General features: G+C 36.6%; 1 protein-coding gene across 1 annotated transcript in view; it reads right to left on the reverse strand.

The window, feature by feature from the left end:
- Positions 1-20,372, reverse strand: part of LOC110447323 — a 40,646-nt gene that overhangs the window by 12,739 nt on the left and 7,535 nt on the right. Inside the window, exons 2-17 of the mRNA XM_021492931.1 lie at positions 17,569-18,134; positions 16,458-16,553; positions 16,150-16,252; positions 13,544-13,733; positions 12,963-13,128; positions 12,398-12,493; positions 11,577-11,743; positions 10,563-10,680; positions 8,759-9,890; positions 7,812-7,901; positions 6,924-7,220; positions 6,537-6,700; positions 5,552-5,698; positions 4,296-4,429; positions 3,752-3,896; positions 1,389-1,501 (exon numbers count right to left, since the gene is read on the reverse strand). Of these exons, the coding sequence (XP_021348606.1) occupies positions 1,389-1,501; positions 3,752-3,896; positions 4,296-4,429; positions 5,552-5,698; positions 6,537-6,700; positions 6,924-7,220; positions 7,812-7,901; positions 8,759-9,890; positions 10,563-10,680; positions 11,577-11,743; positions 12,398-12,493; positions 12,963-13,128; positions 13,544-13,733; positions 16,150-16,252; positions 16,458-16,553; positions 17,569-18,134 (3,724 nt within the window). The remainder of the gene's footprint in view (positions 1-1,388; positions 1,502-3,751; positions 3,897-4,295; positions 4,430-5,551; positions 5,699-6,536; positions 6,701-6,923; positions 7,221-7,811; positions 7,902-8,758; positions 9,891-10,562; positions 10,681-11,576; positions 11,744-12,397; positions 12,494-12,962; positions 13,129-13,543; positions 13,734-16,149; positions 16,253-16,457; positions 16,554-17,568; positions 18,135-20,372) is intronic.

Genomic DNA, 20,372 nt, shown 5'->3' on the forward strand with positions numbered 1-20,372 from the left:
ACATATCCCTCACCAGCGACCGTCATTTACCATACGGTATTAACAAAAATTACATATCCCTCACCAGCGACCGTCATTTACCATACGGTAATAACAAAAATCACATATCCTCACCAGCGACCGTCATTTACCATACGGTATTAACAAAAATAACATATCCCTCACCAGCGACCGTCATTTCCCATACGGTATTAACAAAAATCACATATCCCTCACCAGCGACCGTCATTTACTATACGGTATTAACAAAAATCACATATCCCTCACCAACGACCGTCATTTACCATACGGTATTAACAAAGATCACATATCCCTCACCAGCGACCGTCATTTTCCATACGGTATTAACAAAAATTACATATCCCTCACCAGCAACTGTCATTTACCATGCGGTTTTAACAAAAATCACATATCCCTCACCAACGACCGTCATTTACCATACGGTATTAACAAAAATTACATATCACTCACCAGCGACCGTCATTTACCATACGGTATTAACAAAAATCACATATCCCTCACCAGCGACCGTCATTTACTTTTACCAACATAACTGGATCGACTACGTAAAAAACTTCCGATATTATTTCCCGAACTTTTAATTTTTAGAAATTAATTCTCAGGTTTTATTCAAATTACTTCGAAACATGTTCTACCTGAACATTTTCGCTGGACAAATCTTCTTAAATTATAGATGAAAGATCGCCACTGGGATAGAGTTTCAGATATTACTATCATTTGTGACCCAACACGACTATGCGCCTGTCTATATATTTTATTGGTGGCTTATATTGTCATCAATTAATTTAGGTCACGTTATAGTAACACATCTAGGTCACGTTATAGTAACACATCTAGGTCACGTTATAGTAGCACATCTAGGTCACATTATAGTAACACATCTAGGTCACGTTATAGTAACACATCTAGGTCACGTTATAGTAACACATCTAGGTCACATGATAGTAACACATCTAGGTCACGTTATAGTAACACATCTAGGTCACGTTATAGTAACACGTCTATTACAGATACTCATTGTGACCGGGCGTTCTAACTTATGTCATTGACGCGAGATGATCTAAAATTAATGTCAGCTATCACAATGATTATCACGAACGGCGACATTTCAAGCTGGTTGATATCGACCTACATTTGCCAAAATGCCAAAGTATGCCATTCATTTTGTTTTGAAAAGAGACAGGTTTTACATAGAATAAAGTGAAGGGTTTAGTTCTACAAAAAGGTTTGAAGGTATTTCTATATTTTTTCCCGGCAAGTTTATCTTAACCTTAAATAACAGGATGCAGAAATATTCCCTTATTATTTTATCATTTTTATTGATTGATTGATTAAACAGTTTATCCCAGTATTTCTGTAGTATCTACCATTCCGAGGTACACGTCTTCACAGGTTCTCTCATGGTTCCAGTATTTGCCAATCCAACAGCTTGTCCATTGACCATCACGTTTCCAATACAACCAGACACGTTATTATTTCCCTGAAAAAGTGAATTTGATTTCTAAAGTAAAATAAACATATATGTGTATATACATTTTTTATACAAAATGTACGTGTGTCGAAATGCAACAATGCAAGATGTAGTATTTGAAGAATTGTTGTGGAAGGAAAATAATTTACATTCAAAAATGGAGAGAAAAAATGATTGCTAATTTGAACTTTAGATCTCGGAATGTTGTTTATGCAATGATCTGTACAAATTGTTCTTAATTTTACATTCGCGTCAACACGTGACAGTTCACAGATAATCGACAAAAAGACCATCTTTGATTTTTAACTGTTAATAAACATATACATTCTTGTGTAAATGATACATTCCATGTAATTCCCTATATATCGAGCTACAGAATGCACCGTTCAAAGAGAGTCCAAAGAATCAACGTTAGTCGATATATCAAAACCTAGTTTAAATTGTTCTAACAGTACATATCGTCGCATGAATAAATGAAGAAAATGTTTGCAGAAAGGTCTGTAGCTATATTCATGCAAGCAACAGACTTTATATTGTTTGGAACACCACCTTTGTCTTTCTACAGATGTTAACGCTAAAGTGCCCTGTCAATTCTGGCGTTATTTTTGTTACATGTGGGATATGTATTGTGACGTCATTCGGTATCATAAAGTCATCATTTTCTATGTTGTGTTATGTCCTGTCAACGTGATAAAAACACTCCCTGATGAACCTCTAAACAAGTGATAGTACTAGGGAGGTACTAAGAACCTCTTTTCGTCATTTCTTTTATATTTAACCATCAAAAGGACTTTTTTGTTTATATATATATATATTTCTTTCTATATTGTTATTTATGTTATATCGCTTTTGCCCGGTTGTATTAAACGAGAAAATTCTATTATGGGTTGTGTTTTAAATTTATTCAATTATTATGCATGTTTTCTTCATGCACTGCATTCATTCTCAAAGCTATTTCACTCATCAAAAAATCGATAACTGTCGATTACCAGGCGGCGCTGTACGTACGTAGATACTTATCACAAGACGTCATACTATAAAAATGTATTTGCGGAAATATTCGTTTCAATGTGAACAGGCTGTTAACCTGGACATGGTGTGTCGCAAAGGTCACTGATGATGTCAGAAGGCGATTCGATAACGGATGATGGACTATGTAACCTGTATAATTAACCACGGATAATAATTTGTGAACCGCTTTGAGACGACCTACGGACTAGGTTGTGATTAAGCAGTATATTATAACCTCGAATTGTCATTATTAATATGATTATAAATACATAATATAGATACATACTTTATATAGCTAATGAACCTTTGCCATAGAAAAAAGTACCTAGTGACCTAATATATAAATCATAGTACCTTATAAACCTTACACCCTATAGATAGTTATTTACACGGGTACCTACATTTTCGGTTTGTTTTTACTCGAAATGAGAAATTAAATTTATACGAGTAAACTGTAGCCATATAAGATTATGTATTTTTAGCATAAATAGCCCCTGGTATCGATTTTATTTTTAAAATCATATACCGATATCCCGATTTTCAGTAAAACATTAAACAGTATACACAATAAGACTTTTCTCAGTTTATTTATATATATGCATTTACCACCATTCCGTGCTCAGTGTTTTGGTTCACCTGTCATCAAACTCTTTCAAACACCTATTATTACATTACTAGATTGTTTTTAGATAACGTATTAAAATAAAATGAATATCGCAGGTAATATTTATAGCTGCCATATTATTACACGGATAATTATTTTCGCGATCAAGTAAATGCCCTGCGATTAGGCGAAAAAATACCACCACGATATAACCAGTTATATTGTATATACAAGGCAGATAAGATAGATTACACATATTTATTTTTTAAATTGAGCATATTTTTTCTAATCCTATCATATGCTTTTGTGAGTATTCACTTTCTTCTTCTTTTTTTAAAACTTATTTTCGGAAAATGCAATTCCCTCATAGATGATGTATACATACAAAATAGAAGAAAGGGAATACACATGTCTGCCACATAAGAATGTTTTAATACAGAACATTGGTAATCTCCCATCAATCAAAAGTCTTCAGAAAAAATGAATAATAAAAAGACAGAAAGACAAAAAGGATGGACGGATAAACTGCGATAAACCAATGGGCAATAGCGTTTAGTTTGAAACCATTTATTCGAAAATTAAGTGCCGACTACTTGTACCCGACTTTATTGTCTAGCACATATTTGCTAAAATGTGGCTCTTACCTGGTTAGGGGAACTAGTTCCGCTAACATGTACTGTTGTTGGAGAGCTCTGTAAAGCCAGCATGTTAGGGAAAGCTATTGCCTCTCGGGTAGGTTCACTGTCATTGCCAAGTCGTGTTGTCCGCATTTCTATGGTTTGACCGGTTCTGTGAAAAACAATAACTGCATTTCAATGATAGATTAAGAGGTCATCATTTTTCCACCGAAAACGATCAAAATGTTGAAAGAAAATATAATATAAAGAATCCACAACGGCAAACACAAGGAGAGGTCGGATCTTCCCACCTAGTGATATGTCTATATCTACCTACCTAGTGATATGTTTAGATCTACCGACCTAGTGATATGTATAGATCTACCTACCTAGTGATATGTTTAGATCTACCCACCTAGTGATATGTCTATATCTACCCACCTAGTGATCTGTATATATCTACCCACCTGGTTATATGTTTAGATCTACCTACCTAGTGATCTGTATATATCTACCCACCTAGTGATCTATATATATCTACTTACCTTGTGATATGTTTAGATCTACCCACCTAGTGATATGCAGGTTGTACCACTGCGAATTCTCCATGGTGACGGAGGATTTTATGGTACCGTAAAGTTCCCCATCAGCACCCGTCACAGACACCGTAGGTACACTGTCCACCAGTCCTATACCATAGGCTACCTTTGTGGTGTAGAAACGTAACATTAGTTAAATATTCCTAGTCGTTTTAAACCTCATTTTATTTATAGCTGACCTGACCACTGGACAAAATTTGAAATCGTCTTTTTTGGAAACGAACATAATTATTAAAAGGTCTAACATATTTTCCTTTAAATATAAGAAACCACTTTCTTCATTTCAATTTTGTAAATGGGTACAAACATGTTCCATGGAGATTTTATAATTGTCCTCAATATCAATGCGTCATTAACTTATTCACCCGTGAAATTTCGTAATGAACTATACCAACCTTTGAATTGGAAGAGTTTAAATGTGTCTTCAAGGATTAATGAGTTAATGTTTAAATTAGGGTCGTCACACCGAATGAAATTAAGTAAACCGTTTACTCGAAACATCTACCGACCGAGTTACCGGTTAACCGTTGACAACCCTAGTTTAAAGGTATGTGGTATGGTCTCTATTGTCATTTGAATTCAACATACATTTAAACCTGTACAACTGTCAGCAGCCAGGTATAGACACACAAAATCAAAAGCATTCAGTATTATCGAGTAACAAGGTCCACGGCACAACTACACCGATCGAACTTGGCGTTTATAAAACAAAGCAGATTTGGTTGAAAACCATACTGATTTCAGTACTAGAAACAAACTTAAGCAATATTCCAAAAGTCATTTATTTTATGCTGAAGAGTAGATTTACCTCTGAATCAGTTAAAATTGCAAATAAGAAGAGTTCGTGATAGGATAATTTTGACTAGGATTACCTCCCCTTATGTATTGAAGACGAAGCAACTAAACTGGGGATGTTTGGCTGAATTTTCCTTGTCATGTTCTTAATCTTTGAATGTTCATTTTTATTTTATAAACTTTGTGGTCCTTATTTTGAATTTTTCATGTTTATGCTTAACTTACTTGTCAAACACAATAACTATAACATTCCTTCATCGGTTTGTGTACGAGTAAGATGATGTGATCTTATATAATACTTTTCAAAAAATAAAACCATGTACAATGTTCTCAACACACTGTAACAGTTATCAGACGTCAAACCAAAATAGATCATTTCTAAATGTCAAACGATGATAGATTAGTTAGTAGGTTGGTGTGTTAAACTACTTACTGTTCCGTTACCATGGAAATTCGCTACCGTCATTGCCGACCTTTCAGGCTTAACGCACACCTCAAGTGACGTCACCGGAGATTCCGTTTCACCTGTCGATGGCACCTCGAGTTGATATTCCCATCCGTCTACCATTGCTACGGAAACCTGTGAGGGATATCATCGTCACTATGTAACCGTGATGACAGGCCTATAGATATTTTTGTTTGAACGCTAATGAGGATGTCCGCTGGGGATGTAACCTTGCTAAAGGTTCAACAAGCCCCCGCAATAAAATTCCATGATGACTTTAATCATCTAACTCATGGTTAAAACCCCATTAAACATTAAACATTGAAATTTCCATGATTTAGATATATATTTAATGATATGTACCGAAGTGCCCTAGTTTATTAGAAGGCAATACTTGTGGTTAATATCTTCATTACAAAGCCTCCTCAACATTACCCTCTTACCGGGGTTTTTTTGTTTGGTTTTTTTATTATAATATAACATAAGCAAGCAGTACACAAATTACCAATGTTAAGTTCATTTATTATTCATCCCCAACACATATTCCCTCGTAAAAGCTTTTTGCGGTTACTGGCCGGACACAAAGTTGGTTTGTACCATGCAAAACCACAAAAAACATGGTTAAATTTCCTGGTGATATTTAAAATGTACAAAAAAAGTAAACCAATGGCCATGTTACCTTGATCAATACATGAAATATATATGAAGTGTCCTTTCGTGATAGTAAGCGTTGTTACAAATGCTTATAAACATTATAGTATTTTAGTAGCCCTAACTATATCACTGACACTAGACTTATATTCTCATCTATCCTTAGTGAGTTGCACGCAGAATATTGTGCGCTATTTTGTGACAGAGTTTTGTGATCTACGTGATATATTTGTGAACTATATTACAGAGTATTGTGACCTACATTTGTACGTGACAAAGAATTGTGAGCTTTTGACAAAGCAGGCAGAGGTGTATTACGTACAGGTAGTGCCGAGGTGATGGCGCGAGCCCTATCGATTTTTTTGCGGAGTTCTGCTATGTTGTTGCGGAGGTTTGTTGCCTCCTTCTGCACTGACACACAGGGCTGGACATCCGTACTGCCAGTAATCTCCTTCATCTGTTGCATGTTGGATCGGACAGTGTCCACTGAAAGGTGAAATATGATATAATTTGAGAGATACATTTCTAATTCTTAATACCCGACATGTGTTGTAATGAATCGTCCTCAAATTTTAATTTCGCTTGAAAGCTTGTCGCAAAAATGAAAATTTTAACATAGATATCCAATTTTATGATAGTTTCTGTTTATGCACTCTTGCAAGCTAGAAGGATGTAAACTCATACCTATATATATGTAATGAAATCAAACCTTTAGCTAAAAGATCTGTCATCATTTCAACGTGTTGGCGTGACGTTCCCTGTCCGTTTTGACTAGATTCCGCCTTCTTTAGTTCAGTCATAGCTATCGCCTCTGCCTTTTCGATCCTATTTCTGATGGTTACACCATGCTGGTTGATTTTAGCGCTTATTTTGGCTATCCTTGTTTGTGTGGTCTCAATTTGTGTCTTGGTGTCCATCCAAAATGTTTCAACTTCAGTGGCATTGTTAACGAAATCGCTGATAACGGCTACGTTTCCTTTCACAGTGTCCCATCTCTCTTCAATTACTTGATTAAGAACAAAATTGATCCTTATTAGGCTATATTTCAATTTTTCAGATGATTACATGTTAAAACAGAATAATTCCATTTATTAACACAAGCAACCTCACTGACACAAATATTTAAATGGTACCCTAACTTGGGTTATTTATTATGATTTGATTGTATGGAAAAGTAAGATAAACATTTACGTACGCAAGCTCACAAAATTGGATATAACACCTGGAAACTTGATGAGATCTTACATGTCTGATATCTGGTTTAGCTAAAACTAGCCATTTCTGTGTACCAAATGTAGGATGAGTATATTATGTTGTACGTATTCGCCATCATGACTGTACATAATTGTACATTGTATAACTAGTAAATGACACATATAAATATTCTACGCACCAGTCAAGAACAGTGACGTCAAACAATTTTTTTTTACGTCACACCTATGAATTTCTAAACGTGGTAAATGGTTCCAAATCAACAAAGACAAAAACTTAAGAAGAAACTAATGTGAGTAACGTATCAAAATTGGTATATAAGTATCATTTTTCCTCCTTTGTTGATTATGACATTTTGAGGAAAACAGTAATTTGCTATACTCACGATCATGTCTGCGACTGATTGGGATAGACTTCGCCATCAAGTCATCAGACTTATCTCGCTCCAGTTCTGCTCTCTTCTGCAACGTGTCTCCTTCAAAATAATTTTGATTTACACATCCTTTAAAGTAGACATTTAGTGTTTTGTTAGCATATATAACAACATGTATAGTAGGAAAGCGATAGAAGTTTAAGGAGCATTTAAAGCGTCGAGCGTCAAAGCGTGGTGACAGAGTAAAATGTAATAGGAGGTTCATTTCGGAGCTGATAATTTCTTTTCGTTTTCTTTTTTTCTTTCGTATTTATATATTTATACATGTATGTTATGAATACATTTGTAACCTAACTATTGCATTAACAATACTGGAACAAAAGAAGGCAGACCGGGGGACTGCTTAGTTTGTAGTTGTGAACACACGAGTGAAATTACTGCGTCAACCGTAGTTGTTTCAACCCACATTTTACTGTATGGTTCAGGTATCATTCAAATGAGCAAATGGAATAATTACTTGAGATTCTTATTCGTATCCCTTGTGACTGAAAAAGGAGGCATAGTTCGCGCACGTGTTATTTTAACAAGATTAGGGACTAATTGTTTCTAGCTTTGTAATGATGCTTTCTGGTGTTATTATAGCTCCATGGGAATCAAACGTACAAGCAGAAGTGACTTTAGCTTCATTCTAAAAGGCTGAAAAATAGCAAAACCGAAAACCAAAAACATGGTTTAAAACTTAGATGCATTTTGTTTAAAAGAAAAATTAATTAAATGAAATATAAAATAGGATGTCCGTTCTCTGTGTGCCGTAATGGGGTCAAAGTGACCTCAGACAATACATTATTCGAGGGCAAGGACAGAACATCAAAAAGATTTATTGCTTTAGTTTATAGGCTTAATGTTTAGGTAAATCTAAGTGTAGCTATAAGTTGATATAACAACAACAGATTACTTACGGAATGAGTTGTGGTAAGCGCCAGCATTAGGGTCATCCCCTCCAAGCCACCACCAACCGGATTCCTCTTTTTCCTTATCTTCAATTACGAAGTCAGAGCCTTCGTTACCGCTCCCCATTTCTACTGTTGTGCCGATCTCCGTCGTAGTGACCGATTTCTCAGTGGTCAGTTGGGGAACTGTAGTGGGTATACTCGCCAGAGTCGTAGGGGAGCTTGTTGTTGTAGTCGTGGGGGAGGGAGTAGTAATTGGAGATGGTGTCGACTTGGTCGGGAGAACGGTTGTGATTAGCTTGTCAGAAGTTGAATAAAACATTCCATTTCCACTGAAAACTATATCGTCGTCGTCAGATGTTGTTTCAAAAAAGTCATCTGTTGATTCGGCCATTGACATCTCTGTTGTTGTTGGGGTTGAAGATCGACGAGAAGTTGTTGCTGAGGTTGTTACTGGTAAAACTGTTGTTGTCGTGGTTGTTGTTGATGGGCGCGTAGTCGATGGAACTGGCGTCGTTGTTTTAGTACGGGGCGTCGATGTAACTTTTGTTGTTGGGCGGGGCGTCGTTGGAACTTGCGTTGTTGGGCGGGGCGTCGTTGGAACTTTCGTTGTTGGGCGGGTCGTCGTTGGAACTTGCGTTGTTGGGCGGGGCGGCGTCGGAACTGGCGTTGTCGTTGTTGTTGTTGGGCGGGTCGTTGTCGGAACTGGCCTTGATGTTGTTAGGCGGGAAGTCGACGGAACTGGCGTTGTTGGGCGGGGCGTCGTCGGAACTTGTGTCGTTATTTTAGGGCGGGGCGTCGACGGCGCTGAAGTTGATGGATGCGCAGTCGTCGGAACAGGTGTTGTTGTAGGGCGGGGCGTCGACGGCACAGTTGTTGATGTTTTTATTTTCATTAGCGGCGTCGTAGATTTGCCGAGAGGCGGAGACGAGGGGGAAAGTCGTGGTTTTGGTGTTGTCACACGCGTGGGCATAAGATCCTCTCCACCACTTCCTAATATGGTGATGTACTGTTCACAGTCAATGACCATATCCTCGTCGTCTCCCCCACCTGATCCAGTGACTAGGTCCTCACATCGCTCACGAAGTATGTTCTCATCTGCCAGTAACAGGCGTAGTTCGTCCATCCGTCTGTCGAGTTTCTGACAATAAATCACTGATAGTTAGTATGTTTATCATTCATTTTTGATAGACGATTTTCAAATATTGTTTCACTATCGACTGGATAGCATTGGTTTTCGTTTTGTTTTGTTTGTTTTGGGTTTTTTGGCATCAGTCCATTAATAATCTACCCAAATGATTAATAATACTCAGGTTTTTTTGTAATGAGATTATTTAACAACAAAACTATCGTCTTTGTAAGAAGACCAACTGTAATAACGGCATAGCAATATATGTTCTGGTTACCGAAAAGCAATCAAGATAAATTAAAACTGTTACAATTATCCTATAGAGAATGCCACTGGTATAATAATTATTATAAAACCTTCCACTTCCACGTCATTATTTACTAGTGTAGTCATCCAGAAATTCAGTGTCTTTCTTTGAGTTCCCTAAACAAACGGAATATGAACCTTCAAGACTGACGTCACAATTAAAACAATAGATGGGACGTCATAGACTCCAAGATACAGTCGTTGGACAAATGGCGTTGTTGAAAGAAATAGCTACTGTTATTTTATCAAATAATGTCTCGGTCTTGAATTCGTTTTATAGAAAATTCGTGGAGAACGGAGATCAGTAAAAGGCCTACTGAAAAAGGCATACTCACGGCAAAATAAAACAAAACAAAACAAAAACGAGAAAAAACAAACCGTGACAATATCAGCCAGTCTCCCCACAATAGCCAACAATTGCAAACGCACGTTGCTCCCACTATTTCGTCGGACATCAATAGACTTCTTTGCCTTTTGCAGTACAGGAATAATCGTCCTGGAAATTACATCATCAAATTGACAATACAATGTACAACCAAACACCTACTGGGAGTGTGTAGCGTAATATATATTCGGATACTAAAGACTACTAGGGCCCGGTTCATGTCCTAGTTAGCGTTACCTCAAATTAATGAAAGTTTCTTAAAGAAATATTTCAGGAGACGCGATTTGTTTTCTTTTTTCTTGCATTTCTATTCATCAGATGAGTGTATGAAATCCTTAGTAACGAGTAAGCTTGTATTTAATTATCTGGGCTCGCACGAAAAAGCAATTTATTTGTGTAAAGTCAAACAGCGACTTCAACTTACATGTAACATCCAACAAAATAAAGATTTTAAAAAGGCATATTTAAATGAACGAAGAAGGTAAATTTACTTTTTATTTAATTAGATAAAAGCTTGAAAGCACAATAACAGTTGATAATTGACAGTTTCCAGTATTAAAAAAATGAAAGATTAAGTTTTGTTTATTTAAATTTTGCAGATCAAATAAAGAATCAGAATATGATTAAGTTACATGATTCTTCAAACAGAATAGAGATAAACACGAAAATGAAAACAGCTTATCATAAAGTGGTTTACTGTGTATTTTTGTAACAACATCCACAAGGATCTATATTATATTAAGAATGTCATAAATCCTGACATAGACGAACCTTGTTTATTCTGCAAACCTTTATAAAACAGACTTTTAACTAGGTATTGCTATATACCAATCGGGAATCGTCGGCACTTTCCGTAAACGAGAAAATATTTACGTTTACGGAGAGTGCCGACGGTACCTGATTGGCTATATGCATAATTATACAAAATATTTTGAAAATTTCTTTTCCGAATTAAAACTGTGTTTTGTGAGATGTTCGATGCAGACACTTTATATATTTCTTCTCACCTAGCCAACGACTCCACTGTCCGACCTAACTGTCGAGCATGTTGATAGCTTTTAGTGGTGAAGTCTTCAATTTCATTCATATTGGTAATGGGTGCCTCTGTTTGGAAAACGATCGTGTCGCCTGGTGGGCGTCTCTCGATAAAAGCGTTACGTAATTCTATGTTTCTCTGAAAGAAACGCCAAGAAAGATTTACGAACCACAAAAAAGTCTTAGAGAGAAAGATCACGACAATGAAATATACAATGAATATGAAAATAATAAGACATTAAGATCTACATTTTTACAAATAGACCAACTCACTTAACCGTGGGAAGGTAACTTGGATTTGTAAATCACAAAAGCAAGTATCATTGAGATTGATGTCACCATATGAAATGACTCGAATGTATTGTGACGTCACTCACATTGCAATTTACATTCTTATGATTGCAAACAAACAGGATGCAGTGTCATTTTACGATATTTTATTATGGCGTCATGTTGGCTTGGTTTAACATTTATTAATGCAGACTTGGGGTAAGTGATTTTATCAAAAAATTCATTATTTATAGCAAACAATGTAAACATAATTTCTCTGTTTGATAGCTAAACTAACATTGCTGCTATTCTTTTCTAGGGGACATTTTTCTCCTGTCATTTTGGTTACAGAAATATAAAAATCGAAAGGGAAGAGAGAAAAAAAGAAATACAGAAATTACAGAAATAGAAAAGGAAAGAGAAGAAAGGAATACACGAGAGAAAGACTTACAAATACAAACTAAGAAGATGTGCGATCTGATTAAGCTCAATGGAACAGCATCTGAGCAGCCATAAAACATACCTGCACGTCTCGTCGAACGGCTCTGATTTCCTTATTAGCTGTGTATGAGTAGTTCCGGGCGTCCAGATACATGTCGGTGATGCTGTTCAGGTACCGCTGTGGGTTAAAACGGGCACATGGCATTTATCCACATATGTATTCTAAGCTTGACAGTGAGGATAATCTGTAAATTTTAATTTCAAATTGCATATACAGTTAACTTATATTTTCTGTATCTTATATATTCGTATCGTAAACTAAAGTCTATCTGCTGTACCGTTAATATTTACAGTTGGTGTTACAAAGTTATGATCACTTCATTTGTAACGTCACAACGCGCTCAGCAAACGTCAGAACCTTTGATTACGCTCACTCTTGTTTAATTAATCTCATACCTAATATAATGATTAATGACTTCTATTTCGATGCATATGTGGTTATATGAACCTGGAAACATATATTAATTTCGGTTAATATAATCCCTTTCATGTCTAAATTATCACATATTTACCTCAACAAAAGTCTATAATTGATAATTATATAAATCTGTGTTATCTGTCTGGAGCCTGTTTAACTGATATTATACCAGGTATGTGTGTATCCGCTGTTTGACGTCACCCCGGATTTGTCCGTACAGTCTCGTCTCGATTTTCCGTCGATAACGATCGATGTCCAAAAAGAAAGATCTGGCATCTCTGCTATTAAGACTGTTGAGTACTGCAGCATGCATCCGTTCCTGTTCCATACAGCGACTGAAACCGACAAAATTAGTCACAAACAGTGAATTGTAACCTTATTACTTACTATTTACAATGTACAAGTACAACTAAAAATGTATAAATCAGGAAATTCCAAGAAAAATATCTTCAAAATGATGTCTATATATTTTCATTTCAGTAATAATTACAATGACTTCGATATGCTCCATAAAGTAACGGTAAGTATTTTATCATGAAATTGTGTTGTACAATAAGTAATTGTAATCAATTAGTGAAATTAATCTCGAATTTATTATTGTCCGCTTTATACGGTGAATGTTTTGCGTACATGATCGCTTGTAAAACACTTTGCCTGGGAGTAACAAAAACAAATCTTGAAATACTAAAAATCATTAAACAATCAGAACGGTATAATGTATTGATATTAGCATTATGTCATACTAGTTACCCTTTTATACGCTGTATGATCGTTTTCATGACGTGTGCTCGTCTTTGTGACTGGTCAGCAAGCATGACGTTGTGGCTGAAGTCTTTGAAATGCATATCTGGAGGTATGCTAATGGACACGGGGGCTACCCGTCTCTCGTACGCCCTCAGGTGTACAAAGCGCACGAGCTGGGTGACGTCTAATAATGCATCTATGTTGAAGGAGTAGAAAACGAATTTTAGTGTGGGAGAGGAACATTGTGACGCATCTTGAAGCTGTTTACCCTATAGATATCACTGGCATCCGAAATAAGCAGGTGTTTTTTTAAAGTCAACACCAAAAAGAAAGAAAAAAACATTAACGAGAAAGAAATATATTTATAAATTAATAGACTAAGAAATCCCAAAAGTATCTTTGAACCCACCATTGGTAAGCTTTTCATAAGTTCTATGTTTGTTTGATATTTCTCTGGGTAGTCTTGTCAACAGTAAATGTATAATGCAGTAACTTCTGATTATAACTTCAATCACTGGGTTCGACAGTGTTCTTTCAAAGTAGGCTTGTTATTTGACCAATTTACTCAATTTATAAATTGTAAAAAAATGAACAAGAGAGATTTTTGTTTTCTTACAGCCATATTTGTTCTGCTCAATTGGTTTGAAGCTCAAAACGAAATATTAAGATCTAGCGATCAGGAATAATTTGACCTTACAAGGGAAATCTGCATGATAATATTAGATGAAGATCTGTAACTAAGTACTTCTTAGGAACTACCAATAACAAACTTTAACTGCCAAATTCCAGATGGTTTGCTGACAGTCATGTTGTTTTCCGTTCATGCAGTCTCAGAATGGCACGTACAAATTTCAAGACCAATGAAAACCTACCTATGAAATTTGAGAAAGATCTGTCAAGTATTTCTTGAGACAATATCAATCTTGAACTGCTAAAATCCAATGGCTGCCATCTTTATCTCGATCAGCCTCAAATAATTCATTGTGCAAAATTACAGACCAATGCGAATACTATAAACTGTGAGATAGGTCCGTCAACTCCTCCAACAATTTTAGCCCCTAATAATCAAGTACCCAACTCATTATATTCTGATAGCAACGTCATTAACTCTTTCAACGAAAATAAGTATCGGAAGCTAAGGGAACTAACTCTAACTGATACCAGTATAACATGAAATGTTCGTTGTGTATAAACATTCGAGGTTTTCGTGGTTGCTATTGAACCACGACAACATATACAAACGAATTTGGATGATATACGTGTCCACTGTTTATTTTTATTGGATATCCACGAAAATGTGTACCGCGAAACGATTTAAATGGTTTCAAACCACGAAGGAGAGTACCCACGAACATTTCGTGTTAGTCTGCATATCACTATTGGAATCTTAGCCAACAGAATGATCATTTTAATTTCGAGAGACATGTCATTCGTAGATTACGATATGGTTAAATGTTCTAACAATACGAAAACTAGACTTCGAAAAGCTTATGTAGAATTTACTTTTAGAACTAAACATATATCGCCACATAATATATCTATTGTAATATTATCAATAGAAAAAAACCCGCATAAAATCATTTGAATTTTAAAAGTTTAAATATTTCAGGTTTGGCATATCTAAAGAGCGTTTAGTCAACGCTTTGTCGGTAAGCAGGGGTCTGAACTCGTGCTGAACGTTTAAACGTGGTTTAAATGTCGTTTTTTGTGAATATTACTCGCCCACATCATTCAAAGTTATGTTAATTCCGGTACAGGATCGGTTATTATCATCAACACAAGAATCAAAATATCGATATTCATTTCATAATACAATTTCAATAAGAATTATAATTTTAAATTTCTGTATGCAAGTAGATATGAAATATAGATCACTTGGAAGTATTTGATATCGATTATAATACGGATCAGGGATACATGAACGCCGTCAAACATAATACTACATAAAGAGATATAAAAACAGCATTAATTACATTAAATATTCACATGATTGACTTTAAGAGAATACTTGAATACGGTATTCGGATATCAATATATGATTGAACCTGTATTGACAAGAAATATCTTTGGAAACATGCACATGTAGTTTTCATGTAGCGTTTTCAGTGTGATCGTTCAACGGGAGGTAACTCGTAAGTAATATAATTTTCGATAGTTTTTTTACACAGGATTATATTTTTGTATGTAAATATGTGAAAAATATGAAATCGTTATCCCTACCCTGTTTTTTCATGTTAAGCCTGTTCATTATGTCTCCATCTTAAATATCTAGTGAAATGCCGTGTAAATAATTGAAACTGTTGATATATTGTTATGAAAGATGTCAGGCATATGATAAGGTTAGACGAGCTGTTACGATGTATGTACCGGTACTAACATTCGAAGACTGCGCCCGTCGCCGGGCCGAGATGTGCTCACCAAATGGTACGCGCTAACTTCAGTATAGGGACGCTACAATCTTATGTTCATATCTAAAACCAACGATTGTTTTGAAGATATTGTATCATCAACGCAACGCAACTATCAGTCGGAACTGTGATGAGAGAAATGAAAGAAATTCCAAAAACTCCATTTGTATCTTAAACGCCACTACTGAAAAATTTGCTACCTACCATAAGCACGATTGTTTTCGTCGTGGATAAATTTCAGCTGCTCTTTCACTTCCATTATATCATGTCGGGCATCGGAGTTTATACTGGTAAAACTTTCGCTGACCTGAAATGTGTTTAAATTAGTTTAAACATATTTTTTTATGAAAATTAAAGATCAAAACCTACAGATAAATCTACAATCGGTTGAATCATTCTGATTTTGTTTTTAAATGATAATTTAATATTTAATAGTCTTTTCTAGTTTGTATACGGAACCTATATTCAGAAAACCTTTTACATAAAAGTGGAATTAAAATTCTGTTACATACCTTTTTAACTTTCTTTTGCATAATTTGAAGGATATTGGACATTGTGTGTTTGAGGTTGTGCACAGCCACGTTAAGTTTTGGCCGCATTCTCTGTTCCTGTAGAGACAAAAAAAGACAGTATAAATGTAGGCCAGAACTAGTGTTTATCAACAAAGTAATATAATCGTCATCGCTTATCTTCATCGTCGTCATCGTCATCCTAGTCGTCTTCATCGGCACGGTGAACGTTATCACGTTCAGTTCACTAATGAACGAGATCTAACATGATTTCTTTCCGCAAATCATTATTTATATCTCAAATAATTGTCATCGAATAATAAAAATACTTAATTCAACAAAGATCTATCAACAATAATTTCCCCAAAAAATAACAACAGCTGCAATGCAATGCACGTCTGTGCACATATGCACATGTATAAGCCAGACAGAGAACCATCTTCATATGACCTTAGCTGTTTTGAGAAAATAATACCCCAAACAAACCTACACGTATCTAAGGCAGCCATATGAACAGTTGACTCTTTACAAATGCTGTTATATAAACATTAAAGATGCATTCATATTGGCATTGAGACCATGCAATTGGGGCATTTGTTTACATTCGCAAGTTTAGAAAATGGAATTTCAATTTTGCATTGTAACATAAAAAGGCTAAATGTCACAGCACTCCGATAAGAGTGCACATAACTTAAGGTAAAGAACAATGACCGAAGGAGAATCGCCGTGTTTATCATCTGGTGCTGTTCTAAATCGGGAAGACATGTTTTTTAAAAACAGGTATACGTTTGTTAATACATCTCGCACAGCGTAATAGTCTGTCGACGATATTCGTAACCGATGTCGTCTGCCGAAACCTGATCATCAAGCTATACACACCGATCAGTGGTATTTATGGTTATCGGGCTATAATACTGATCCTGGGTATGTCGCAAATCAGCAATATTCTGTGACAAATATGATTATTTCTCAAAAATGTGCCAGACGACTAGCTTTTTATTTAGAGACATGATAGTGATTCCAGTCGCTAATCATTTGAATCGCATACATCTGTGTTATTACTTAAATCAGAATATCTTTAGTGCAAGATGTGGTTACACGAAACTGTTCTTACCCATCTTGAGACCGCTGCGGGCGCTCTTTGTCCGTATCCATAGCGACGCCGGTATCCTTGACGATGACGATTGTATCTGTAAGGGGAATGACTTTGCATTGAATTGCTTATTGCGATATTTTCAACCGCTACTGGACTGATTTGGAGATCCATGGCGGCGTGTTGACGGGGCATCCCATCTTTCCTTTGAAGAGCCTTTTCGTCGACAACCAAGCCATGTCCTGTCTTTGGCAGATTCCTAGATTTGCTGACATCGACATTAAGTGATGTTCGACGAGGGAATTGTTGTGGGGACGATGCTTTGTGATGTGATGAATGTTTTCTCCCCGCTTTCAATTGATGTGGTCTACGATTCGTTCCTCTATTTCTTGGAATTTGTTCCGATCTGGATTTTCCCTCAACCTCGTCACGATGACCCGGATGAATTGCAGGCGGTCTGTGACGATCATCACGTCGATGGCTAAGTCTCATTTGTCTGTTTCTAGCATTTCGCCGTCGTGAATTCCTTGTAGATCCGCTACTATGGTGGTGTCTGCTTTTGGTAGTAATATCCACATTTTCACATGCTGTAAAACAAAGACATGCATGGAAATTATTTGAAAACGTAACTTCCACGAAAAAAACGAAATAGTATGGTGTGATGCAGGAGGTATGCTTCACAAACAAACTTCATTTTTTTTCTCTGTATTTACAAGTTCATAAAAGTGTCTACCGGCTATGAGGTCACTCTAAATGTGTGTTTTTCTAGTGTTACCACGCTGAAATGTCACAGTTCGGTCACACACTAGAAAATAACATCCTACGTGGAACGCACAGAGACACAACTGATACAATATATCAGACGGGGGTCAGCTTTAACTGGTTTGTCAATCACAACATAGGTTTATTTTAACTTGAAATACAAGAAAATATACTGAAAGGAAAAATAAACATTTGCGGTGATTTGATGTTATTTATTTGAATGTTATATACATTATACGTATGCAAAAAAATCTTTTATGAACAAATTACCAAAATTTCAATATATTTTAAATTATAATTCATAAGTAATTGCAATGCATTTGACAGTACCCCGAAATATCGCAAAGTGAAATCGACTGACTCGTCAGTATCTCGTTTGCCCCTCTCGCTCAGTTGTCACAGCCCTGATTCTGTTGTGCATGGGATTTTTCAGTGCATTTATCCTTCTCATGGGTATACTAGAGTAGCGGAGATATTCTGTCGCCCCTTTACCCTCCTCTCAAGTTCGTCCCACAGATAATCGCTTGGGGACAAATCTGATCTGTACAGCGGTCAGTCGAGTGGGTTCATACTATGGTTTGCGAGAAAAGTCTTGAAAAACTCTGGCTACATGGGGTCAGGCATCATCATGCTGGAAAATTAGGCGATGCAGTTGCACAAATGGAACTGCAACCGGCTGGAGGATTTAATCCCTATATCTGACGGCGGTTAAATTCCCGGCTAGTACAATAAACGGTGACTTTACCCAGTGAGATATCTCTCCCCAGACCATAACCGAGCCATCCCAAACCTATCCCTCTCATGAACGCAAGCGTCGGCGAAGCGTTCCCCCCACGACGTCGGTATACACGACGTCGACCGTCCGGACGAAAAAGAATGACCCGCGACTCTTCTGTGAAAAATACCCGTATCCGTTGCCTCATTGGAATTCGTCGGGGAGCGTGTGCCGCCAACTAAGCCATACAGCACGCGCGATGTGCACGAGTGAGAGGCAGATCAACGTTTTGACGACGAGCTCTCACACCAACCTCGCCCAATCGGTTCCTTACAGTTTTGGGGTGAATGTGGTGATTATGATTGCCTGCCATATTGTGTCAATTACGCAGATGGGCAAGACGAATAGCCCTGTCTTGACGTCGCGTCGTTACGCGCAGACGTCCCAATCGCGGTCGGTCGGCAACCCTTCCGGTGTCTCGCAAACGACGGACAAGACGTTCTGTGGCGGAAACATTCACACCGAACAGCAAAGGAACCTGTTTGTTGTTGCCTTTGACCTTGCATTAGCAATGCAATAGCCAGGCCCCTCTGAACTTCCGTCGTCCGTACCATGGTTGCAAGATATTCAAATTGACAGTAAATAGCGGAAAGCGATGTGTATACCTCAAGAGTATTAAATGGTATGACAAGATGTGTTGGCTAACTTGTCATCATTATTCTGCACGTATTTTGTTTTTCATTTTGTCACTTCACTATGTGGCACGGTACCTTACACGGTTGAGTAACTTTAGACAACAGTTTGAGTGACAGGGACCAAGATGCTATAATTTTAGGCCAATCAGTTAAATAACTGTTGCATATTTTGTTACCCTCCTTTTCTTTATTCTTTCAGTATATTTGAAATAGAACATTAAAAATGCTTCTTATTTGCCAAATAAAGATATTTTAATGAATGTAATAAATGAGATTTTACTGATAATGGCGCCACTTGTCATAATAGATCCAAGCCAATGATCCGACTCGGAAAGCAACACTTACTAACATTGTGCACCGTTAAGGTTCAACAAGCCTCCTAAATGCTGTAGTCACCTAAAATTCCAATCACCTGATAAGTCATATTGAACGACCTTAATTAAATATCGGAACTTATGTATGTAATTTGAATATATAACTTTTACATTGGTTATGAAAAAAATGCATAGCCAGGTTAACATAGTCAAAAATAAGGCATTAAGGCTGATGTCGTCATAAAAATTGCTCGCCGGACTTATAACATGTCAATCTCTTTTGCTAGCCCAACTGAGTGCTAAGAAATGCCACTAATTAAAGTTAATTTATATGTCTAC

Source organism: Mizuhopecten yessoensis, unplaced genomic scaffold (genome assembly GCF_002113885.1).
Source record: "Mizuhopecten yessoensis strain PY_sf001 unplaced genomic scaffold, ASM211388v2 scaffold3311, whole genome shotgun sequence".
Lineage (NCBI taxonomy): Eukaryota > Metazoa > Mollusca > Bivalvia > Pectinida > Pectinidae > Mizuhopecten > Mizuhopecten yessoensis.